The following is an 11878-nucleotide window of genomic DNA, read 5'->3' as shown; positions in this document are numbered from 1 at the left end:
GTAAATGAATTTGAAATCCCTTTATCGCACGTTTATAGTGCTATAAATAAGAGTTTCTCTTCTCTTCATTAACATACATTTTTTGGTCAAAAATTAAAATATTTATTCCCTCTAAGATACTTATATATATAGTTCTTTTTTTATTATGAGTTTATTATTATATTCTCATTAGTTCTTTAGTCATAGTAGGTCATCTGATCGAAAAAGACTTGGCGTTATATTAAGAAAAAATATTATGGACTGTACTCTAATCTGCCTTACAAATTATATTATAGGGTTACCCTACAATATTTCTTGCAAATGGGAAGTGAAGGTAGGAATAAACTAACTAATAACAAACGAGGAATTATTATATATTGCAAGAAATTGGTTAAAAATGAGAATTAGTAGTAAAAAATAAAAAGTTGCACCTTACTCCTATTGTATAATAATATCATATTCATCTATTATGTACTAATAGTGATGATAACACTAAAAGGGCAAGACATTTGGGACCCAAATTACAATTCAGCGTTGAAGTTCACGCGCTTTGGAAAGCGCAGGTGTAACACCCCTCAGCATTCTCCTTTTCCCGACGTAGATCCTGACGTAGAAGTTGAGAAAAAGCATGAGAAGAGCGAGGTTGAGGACGCAGTTGAAGAGCCACGCGCCAATCCCGTTGCAGCCGCCTTTGAAGAAAAAGTGGAGGAAGAAGACGCCGACGTGGCACGCCACATTGCAAGCGAGGAGCGCGATCTGGCAGTTGAGGACGAAGGGGAAGCAGGCGCCGCGCAGGCCTATGGCGGTCCAGAACCTGTAGGCGTAAACGAGGGCGTAGACCAGTGTGGCGAAGAGGATGGCCAGGACCTGAAAGGATTGCGAGAACTCCAGCCAGAGGAAGGAGGCCAAAGCGGAGATGGAGTGGTTCAGGAGGTGGAAAAACGACAACCTGCGGCGTCGTAGGATGATGAGAGGGGTTCGGAACATGTGGAGGAAGCGGGAGAGGTAGTACACGTAGGACCAGAAGAAGACGCGGCCGGAGGGGCGGGTTCCCAGCGGGAAGCAGAGGAGCCACTCCAAGGGGGTTTTGGACCGCCGCCAGAACCATCGCGTGTCGCGGATCTCGGCGGCTGTCGATATTAGGATTCCGGCGAAGATGGTGACGGAGGTGAGCGACATGAAGAGGCTGTGAAGTGCCGGGAGGGGGCCGATGGGGATGGGACGGTGGCGGCGGAAAAGAGTAAGCGAGAGGTGGAGGAAGAGGGAGAGGAGGATGTAGGAGGCGATGGAGGAGAAGAGGAAGGACCACGTGGCGCCCCATGATTGGGCATGGCTCCACCGGAACCCCACGATAGAGGGGTGCTCCGACAGATAGTAGATTAGGGGCGGTGGCGCCTTGGGCATCGTGAACCGTGGTTTCACATTTCGTGGTTCAGTCCGGTTGGAACTTGGAAAAGGTTGGACTTGGAAACTGAGAGAGTGAAAAGTGTGGAATTGACAATATTGGGAGTTGCCGGACATTAAATGTGAGGGAAAGTGTTAAGCGTCGACGTGGCGCCTTCTCATTGGAGAGAAGTATAGAGGTTAGCGACAACGTTTGCCACGTGCAATTGAAATTATTTTCGGCTTACGCAATTTCGCATGTGTATGGAACTCTTCTGGCTCCACTGTGCTTTTTATAATATTTTCCACTTCACCTCGCGTTTTTTTTGTATACTTTTTAATTCATCATATAATGTAATTGAACTGTTCCTAGCTCCTCAAAATAACCACCACTATATATTTTTAAAATACGTAAGATAAGTGACATCTAATTTTTTTAAACGCAATTTCACAGTAGAAGTTACATGGTAAAAACATTTACCCAATTAAATTGGATTAACTATATTCTGTTTATTGATATAAAAATTTAAAGTTTAGTTAAGTTTGATGGAAAGTAAATAAATTGAAAAGTGTTCTTCCTTTAACTCATAATGAGACTGATATGAAAAAAATTGACGTAAGCTTCTATTAATATAAGAACTCACTTTACAGAAGTTTGTCCCTCATATAATAAGGTTTTAGGTCATGATATTTCTAAGTATTTTGATTAAGGATACATTTGATAAGGAAATTTCTATTTTATATTTAAAAACATGGTTTTTAGCATTAATAAATTAGGGATATTATAATTTTTTAAATAATTAAATATGTTTGATTTGACATTAATATTAAGAATATTTATATAAATTTTATTTAAACTAAAGAGTATAAGCCATGATATTTCTTATGTTTCGTTCGTTAAGGTTCTTTTAAGGAATTTAAGATATGCAATTTTTTCAATTTTTATAAAATAATTATAAAACTTTCTATTTTACCCTTTTTTCTTTTAAAATAAAATTATATGCAAACATATAATTTAATTAAATATTAAGATAAAAATTCATAAAAGAACATTAATGTTGTCTTGATTTTTGAAACAATAGTCAAATGAAAAAAATACAACTATTAAAAAACATAATATTTCTATGCATGTAAAAAACTCTTTTTTGGAAAAATTTAGATTTTCACTTCCCATGAGAACATTTTTTGGTAAATATAGTAAAGAAATATTTCCAAAACATTTATGGTTTCATATAAATATTACTTTTTAAAATATAAACCAAAGAAGAAGCATTTCCAACTTATTAGATTCTAATGGGAAGTGAAATCACTCTCATACCAAAAAGGTTTCCTAAATATAGTTGGATCCACCGAAGTTTAATAAAATTATATATTTTTATATGTTATTTTGATCCGAGTTGTATAATTATACAAAAATAATAATAAATTATAGATTATTTTTAAAATGTATTCTTACTCTACGTCTCACCCGTATTTCGATTTATACATTAGTCACAGGAACCGTTTTTTTAAGTCTCCGAGTTATGAATGATTTGGGAACCATAAGTTTTCAAAATTATGATTCTGAGTAATAATTAAAATTTGTTTGATTTCTCAAAACAAACATAATTTTGTTTGGGATTTAAAGAGTAATCGAATATTTTTTTACTATGAATATTGTGATTTATTATATTACGAGTAACATGAGCGATTCTAATACGAGAAACATGATACTTTTATGCAGTAAAATATTTTTAAACTAAAAACATAAGATTTCGCCTTCACATATAATTAAAGAAAAATAAAATTATACAAACTTAAACAATGAGCGATTCTAAATGGAATTTTATTATGTAAATCATTTTTTGTATGATCTCAATACTCTACAACTACAACTAATAGCAGAAAAACAACAAGTGAAAAAGGTTAAAATTATTTAACCTAGTGTCACATTAAATTTTATATGAATGATAGCCTTATATGATGTGTTGGTATAAAAATCTGCACCTACCCGTGGACGTGTATGCATGTGGACCATTTATCTATGTCCTTCGTTACTAAGGAACATATGCTATGAATTATCACTTTTTTTTAGGAGAACGAGATGAATTTGTCCCATTTATGTGTGCGCTTTAATTGACTTAAGAGGCTGCGTAAATGGTTATCTTGGGGAAACGCCAAAATTGGCTTAACTCCATTACGTAAAAGAACATGAAAGAAGCATTTAACCAAATATGTGGGGCTTATTGTGTAGCTGGTAAACAGTAATGCTGATTTGATTTGTTGAGATGATGTGCGATGGATTCTTTAGGTTGTTGCTCAATAATTTCCCTTGCTACCAATTCCAACCAACAACACTATGCTTCTAATCCCAACATTGGTTGGATTGGCACACTCATGATTTGGCCTCACTATTATCAATTTAGAAATGGAAGTGCAATGTAGAAATATCATACACTACTTTTCTTAGACTTTTCTTTTATCACCCATCTCCTTCAAGAATTATCACATCTCATATCACTATTAGATCATTGGGAAGAATTTAATAGTCATGACACAATTCGTATAACTAATTATGACACCACCATCATTGAATGTAGTGTTATCCTTCAACATACTATGCACACTTATTGCATGCTGCCAAGAAATATGGTTGTTTCTTCCTTTACTTTCGTAAGCTTTTGTAGTGACTTATACTTTTCAAAAAAAAAAAACTTTTTATTTTATTAATATTTTTTATTTTAGAAAGCATGATTCTGATAAAATCTGAATTGTATAATTTAGTGTTTACTTAAAAAAATATATTATGAATTATGAAGTCAAGAAGGTATATTCCGATTACAAAATTTAGAATCCAAAAATGTTTTTCAAATTCTATACTAATAAAAAAAATATTTTTTAAAAAAATATACCGGATTGTACTGGAAATAAGATTATAAATAGAAAAAAAATCAGATTATAAAATAAATTTTTTTTAAAATAGTCTTTTTACTTGACTTGTGAAATTCAGAAGTTAGGGAGGTGTAAAAAGAAACTGCCGACATATTAGTCCATTCTGCTTTGATTTATCTTGTTTGTGGTACTTCAAAAATAGGCTAATTCTTCATGCACCTGCTTAACATTATATTGGTCAGACTCTTTCTTCCTGCACCTCCATATCTTCTTCTGTCACCTCCATACACAACATGAAAATACATTTTTATCTTTCTTATGTCACCCCCATAGAGTAGTTTTCGGATTATGTAATCCAAAAACTCATTTGAAAAAAGACTTCCGGATTACATAATCTGGAAGCTAAATAAGAGTTTCAGATTATGTAATCCATAAGTTAATTACAAATTTAAAAAATGACTTCCAAATTACATAATCCAGAATATTATAGAGGAGCATTTTTGAAAATTTGAAAATATATAAAGGTGAAAGAAGAAAGTATGGAGGTGCAGGATGAAACTGTCTATTGGTCATCTTAATCTAACTTGACCAACCTTCATTTATTTTACTTGAGCTTGAGTCGACCTAATTGAGTAAATATTTTTCATGTGGATATAGATTTCTTTTAATAAATGACTTTCTTTTTTTCATTTTAAGTTTTACTAAGATTTTTTATTTTAAAAGTCTGTTCATGGGCTTGCCTTCACTCGTAGGATTTTTGTGGATATTTTGGTCCTGTAGGGTTTTTCTTATGTGGGTTTTTTAGTCCTATAAAATATTTTGGCCCTCGTTCATATGGGTCAGTGTGAAGTTCTTTAAGTTGAGCCAAATTCACAAGTATGAAAATATGAATCTTTACCATAAATTTTTGAAGTTGCAATATATTTATTTAATGTGGACGAGCAAATCACTATTTTTTAACAATTACAAAGGTTGTCAATGAATAACATGCGGTGATACGTTTTATCTCTATGGTTACGGTGTTATGGGAAAAATCTTTATGTAAAAGACATTAACTTTTGGATTGCATCGAAAAGGTAAAATTGTACTAAAATGACTTCAAGTAAGAGAATATCTTTACGGCCAACCTGCAAATCCACAAACCACAATTATGCAGGAAGAACCAAAATTCTACTTTCAAGTGTTATGGAAGTTAACTTAACCTAATTCATTTTTAGTAGGTGAAATACAAAAGCAAGTAAAAAGAGAAGTCACCTTATTGCCTTTCCCAATTCCATATTCTAAATTTGAATTGAAAAACTCATCATGCAATCAATCTATTGAATTTACAAAAAAATTGAAAGGTAACAAATCTCATGACGAAACTCCAATAGCCTACGAGTTCTATTTTGAAGTCTAAGACAAAAGCATAAAAAAGACATGAGTTTCTCAAGTCATGCAAAATCCTTGGAAAAAAAAAAGTAATTGTTTTTGGCAGTCACTTTAGACAAAGATTTCGAGTATAGTAAGAGGTAGCCTATCTAAAATTGTAAATGTTTCAATCAATTTACTTTCTTCAATATTTTTCCAATTATAATATCTAATATAAGGTAATTTCTTCAATATTTTTAAAGATATTTTTAGTTCATTTAATTAATATATTATAATTTATCGCACTGCTAAAATTTCTTTAAAATTTTAAAATAAAATATTGCTATATATATTTCATTGCATTAATTTTTGTGCAGGTGTGGTGCTGTACTAGGTTTATGTCTACATCGAACCACAATATTAATAAAGCATTTAACTTCAAAATGTACACCTTTCAAAACCCTAAACACATACACAAAATTTGGCAATTAGGGAAAAGTTAGGTATTTGTTCATTGAGGCCATTAGTTCATGGTATTTTAACATCCATGCTTTCACTAGTTCGTATTTGAATACAAGAGGAAAGAAAATGTAATGCTCTGGTAGGAATCAACTAATAGAATGAGTAGAATTAATAATTTTTTATTAGGAAGTTTGTTAACTTTTTGTCTCACCACACCAAACAAATCCTACTGCTCTCTAAGGAGTCAACAAAGAAAAGAAAAGGAATTTGTTTAGGCAAGGTAAGCTTATAAAGTTCCTCCCACTAATGATTATCTTATTTTACTTAGAATACATAATTAGTTTTTATTTACATTGAAAGTCAAAGGCAAGCTAAATATATAATTAAAACAGTAGAAAATCATGACATCATGAAAGGTGTCGGTCCAAAATATTTAATAAATGTCAAAAAAAGTTGCTTTCTCCAAATGCCAGACCCAAAATAGGTGCTTGGAACATGACAAACTATTAGATAATAATTATATTATGTAATGGTTTCTAAATGTTATTTATTTTAGAAAAGAAATTTGAGACAGTGAAATAAGCACCTTTGAGCAGAGATGACTTTTCCGGTCGTCTTTGGCCGCCAGAGCCGGCCATCATGTGTCGGTGCCAGCTTCACTTTTCTAACCCATCTTTTTTTATGGGTCTGGTTAACTTACACTATTGTTTAAAGAATCAAAATGGATAAATAAAATGGAAAATATTCGGAGATAAATTAAAGTAAATTCTGAAAATTAAAAAAAAATAATATACTTTTTCCAGGTACGCTTTAATAGGTGGGTATGAACAAAGATCTTCGTATTTGTGTTTAATACATCAATTAAAAATACAAATATTTCATAATATATAATTATAGATACAAATTTTATTTTATAAATAATTTTATATGATTAAATTGTTATTTAATAAACAAGTCTAAAAATTAATGAAGAAGTTGGTTTTGTAATCTGTCAAAATAAATAAAAAGGGGTAAAATTTACTATTGTCATGTGATAAATGACACTGGTCATGAAGCAATATCGTTTTTTTTATCATATGTTCTTTAACAATTCAGTTTTTCTTCTTAATTCTATTAGATATTCCTTGTTTGGTATACATCAAGTTTGGATTGAGTCGAAACCTACTATTTTAAGCCATTTCTGGTAATTTTCAACCTAATAGTTGGTCGCTTTGCAAAGTGTAGCACATGTTGACATATTATACAAAATTGCTTCCATGACATGAAGTGTCCTTTTGAAAGGGCATGTGAGACTCACATGTCAATAGGTGATACATTTATTATGCAACTTTGTATTCAACATATTTATTCCTGTGCCAATTAATTGAGTTAATTAAAGGATAAAATTAGTGTCATATAACTAGGAGGGAGAAATGAATTGGAGTGTAACATCTTTACTCTTAAAAAGTATTTAAATCTTGAGGACATGGTGTTTTTCCAAGGGGTGGGAAATGAAAATGTTATTTTCCTTTTTTTCCCATTTTCTGTCATGTCTTATGGTAATGCAACAATTCCATCTACCACAATAATATAAAGGAATCACTTTCCAATAAAGAGTTCCAACCTTAAACAACAACAAGCTCAATAGCAAACATAATACTAAGAATCTAAGCCATCAAAGTTATATTAGTAACAAGATAACATGAAAAATGTCTCATATATTATCTTCTAGTGCCTTTGAAAATACAACCTGCATAAGCATCAAAATCAAGATTATCATAAATAGCCTCATTCATATTACATTTAACACAACCAACCGGATGAGACTTCCAAACAATCACCACAATCTAGAAACTTTATAAACCTGAATATTAATATTAAAAGTCTTCACCATCATAAATTCTTTAATGTTATCCTCCATCACACCTTTACAGAGTTATTCCTATTTCTACTATAAGATTATTTATAAAGATGACATTAATAGGATTATTCAACTTATTTTTGAGAATTTTTGATATTCAAGATCACTCCTATATTACAAGAAAATTATTGGATAAAAACCAATTTCAGAAAAAAAATAATTAGTTGATATATTGACTAAATTAAAGATTATTTTAGAGACTAAATTTTATTTTAGTTTCTAAATTAGTTTTTATTATTGATAAATAGTTTATAAATTGATATCTAATTAATTACCAAGATTTTTGCTACCAAATTTAGAATCAAAATAATTGGTAGTTAAAACTTTGGTACCTAATTAGATACCAATTTAGAAACTATTTATAATGTAGAAACCAAAATTTTTTTAGTGTTAAAATGATTTTTAATTTAATCACCATATCAACTAATTATTTTTTGTCTCTAAAATTAGTTTCTATTAATTAATTTTCTTGTAGTGATATAACATGAATAAAAACCACAATTATATCTTAAACTTGCATACTTTTAGAATAATTAATTCAAAGATATAGAATTGTACTGTCGATATCAAATGAGACTTTTTGGTATCTCTGTCATTCAGTAAGAGGAATTTACCCATTTATTTGATTTGTCGGTGTCTATTAAATCTATTGAAGACTGTTCCGACCTTCCAACTCAATAAGACAAATCTATAATAAAGATTAATTGTAATAAAACGAGTACTCACTCCTTAAACACGATTAAGGGAGTATTAAGCTTTTATGTACTTGGGACATACTAAAAAACCAATGGAAAAACTATAAATAGAAAAATGCTCTAAGAGTAAAAAATAATGATTGTTCAAACTAAACTATAAAACCTGTGACTTAGTTAGACATGTTCACAATTAATTTAAGCCAAAGACAGCCTTTAAAGGTACATCTCCATTAAATAAAAAGACCAAAAATATTAGAATAATTGAGTAGAAAAGACCTTCATAAACAAGATCCGGCCTTATAAAAATAATAATTTTTATAAGTAAAAGTTTAATTATATTGAAACGCAACCGTACATAAACAAAAATGTTATGAGTTTTCAAATACATAAACACTAGTAGAATACCAATTTTCTGAAGATCAAAATTAAACCGCAATTCACTTTTTAACCTCTACTAGTTTTACAAGAATTTAATACAAGTATTTTCCTATCATGAGAGGGTAAAATAAATTTAATTAATTAATAATTTTACTAAAATTTACATTAAAAATGTTTTAATATTCTATGACTTTTCACTATATGAAATATTTTTGATAAAAAAAATAACATACATATTAAATGTAAACTAAAATACATTTTTTTTATGAAAATTTTAATTATTAACAGCTCATTAAATGCTATAATGAGAAAGATATTATTGATCGTATTTGAATATTACATAAATCTATGCACTTCACTTCAAGTTGTTATTAAGTATTAAAAAAAGTAGTTATTAATTATTTAACTAAGTACAATCATCCTAAGACCAACACACATAATTTACAAGCATACTATTTACGTGCTTATAAAAAATTCAATCATATATTCTTATTTACACGTTGTTTGGTTGCATAGAAATAACGAAGAAGAAGAAAAAGAAAGAAATATATGTTTGGTTGTAAAAAAATGGTGCATCCTGATACCAAAATTCATTTCTTCATTCATGCATGAAGAAAAGAAAAGTAAAAAGAAAAACGTTTATTTGAAATAGGCTTACATTTTACTTACTGTAAAATTGTAAAATTGTGATTTTCATTGTTCTAGTAAATATTGTCTTCTTACACAAAGAAGCACAAACTTACATAAAGAAGCACAAATTGCATCTTCTCTTCTATAAGGTAAGCATATATATTGTTAATGTCCATTATAATTTTATGTTTTTATCAATAAAAAATAAATAAAATAAGAAGAAATTTAGAAATATCATCATTCTTATACAGAAATTAGTTAAATATCAATATACTGAATACTTAAATAAAGCTTCAGATAGACTCAATAAATAACTAAACCAAACATTAGAAACACAAACAAGAGAGAAAAAAAAGAGAGGTCACAACAACACACAAAACATCTTCTCTCAGAAGATCCTAACATCATTCCAACGGCATGCAGAATAAATACAAAATAAAAGAATAAAACAACCACTATTAACCACCCTAGTTAACAATACCGAAAACCTACAGAACAAGACCTTCTCCTTTTTTAAGATAAGAGTCTTTACTAGCACATTGAAGCAAGTTTAGCTAACTGAGTGTCATAAGACTCTTTCAAGACGTCAAAAGACTACACACATAAACCTACACATGAAAACACAACATACTTTTCAAATCTAGACAGGGAGTTAAATAATCGGTCCGACTTCCGTTTACAAAAAGATTTTTTTACATACCTGCATAATAAATTATTTTGTAGTTTAAAAATCTCAAAATCCTTTTTAAACTAAATAATATACCGATATTGATTATATTTGATGGAAATTAATTAAAGATAATAAAAAATTGAGATATAAATATTTTTGTCAAGCTCCAATGTGAGCAAAGAATAGCATAAAGTGGATTACACGAGGGCGTTGAAAAAGTGCTAGGAGTGTTATGGATGCCCAATCAATGGGAAAACAAACTATATGTTTAAACATAACAAAAACATTTCAACAGATCTAACTTTGGCTTTACAAATGTAAATGGAAAATGATGCCTTTTTTACAATTTTTGGAGTTATATAAGATTCTTGAGGTGATAGATTTAAAAATAAATATATAATAAAAATAAAATATTTGAAATTATAATGTTGTTAGTATAAAAAAATGTGAATTGTGAATGTATTATTAACCTATGTAAATATAAGAGAAAGAATATAAAGACAAGAATCTAAATAAAGCGTGAATTTATTTAACAATTAATATCGAAAAAGGAAAGAAAAATATGATTAATGATTATAAAAGTGGTAAATAAGATGAAAGAGAAAATAGAGAGCATAAGAACATGAACGTGTTATCATGAAGAGCCAGGGCTGTTGGGTTGGTGTCTGGGTTGGTGGATAATGGTTGTTGTTCTTTTTGCCCCTTGTTTTGGTTGCAGTGAGTTTGTATTGGGTTTGTTTTGAGTTTGTACGGGTTTGTTTTGAGTTTGTACGGGATTGTACGGGTTTGTACGGATTTTTTAGTGGTAGATTTTTTTGTCTCTCTCATCTTGTTGGTTTGGGAGACCTGAGATTTGATTCATCTTGGGAGGACAGTGAGAGGTTTAGAGAGAGAAAGGGAAAGGTAAGGTTGTCTCCATGGCTGATACTTCGTTTTTCTTCACTAATATTCCGCATGGTCATGAAGAGAAGAAACTTTGGAATATTTTCCAAAGATGGGGTAGAGTTCTACCAAAAAACTTAATTATAGAAAACAACGCTTCGGGTTTGTGAGGTTCCAAGGGGTGAGGGATGTTTGTGAGTTAGAAAGAAGGTTGGATGCTATTTGGATTGGGTTATGGAAATTACGTGTGAACATAGCCAGATACCGTAAGAAAGAACAGCCAAAGGAAGCATGTAATCAGAATCGGAGGGTGGAGGGCTCTAAAAAAGTTTGGAGCCAGAAGGACATGCACCGTTCATTCGCAGAAGTGGTTATGTCTGGGAGTGCGAGTTTGCCTCAGGGAAAAAAGAGTGATGGTGAACAGAAGGAGCTCGAATTTGATTTGCCTTGTTTTAAGGTGGACGTGGAGCCATCATTGTGGCTCGAGAGTTGTTTTATTGGGAGGTTCTCGGAACTGTCTAATTTTCAGGCAGTTAAGGAGAGTGTTGTGGTGGGTGGTTTTGGTTTGTTATGTCTTAGCTATCTTGGAGAGAATTTTATGCTGCTAGCTGGTGATGGTGAGATTTCTGTCGCGAATGTCATTGATGATAACAAAGAGTGTTTTTGGGATATCTTTGA

The 11878-nt window shown here is 30.8% G+C and overlaps 1 protein-coding gene across 1 annotated transcript; it reads right to left on the bottom strand.

The window, feature by feature from the left end:
- Positions 1-329: 329 nt before the first annotated feature.
- Positions 330-1577, bottom strand: LOC137808370 (fatty acid elongase 3-like). Its single transcript, XM_068609445.1, has one exon. The coding sequence runs from the start codon at positions 1498-1500 to the stop codon at positions 508-510; it is 993 nt and encodes a 330-aa protein (XP_068465546.1). The 5' UTR covers positions 1501-1577; the 3' UTR covers positions 330-507.
- Between the last annotated feature and the right edge of the window lie 10301 nt (positions 1578-11878).

This window comes from Phaseolus vulgaris, chromosome 3 (genome assembly GCF_000499845.2).
Source record: "Phaseolus vulgaris cultivar G19833 chromosome 3, P. vulgaris v2.0, whole genome shotgun sequence".
Lineage (NCBI taxonomy): Eukaryota > Viridiplantae > Streptophyta > Magnoliopsida > Fabales > Fabaceae > Phaseolus > Phaseolus vulgaris.
This window is presented reverse-complemented; position numbering and strand designations above follow the sequence as displayed.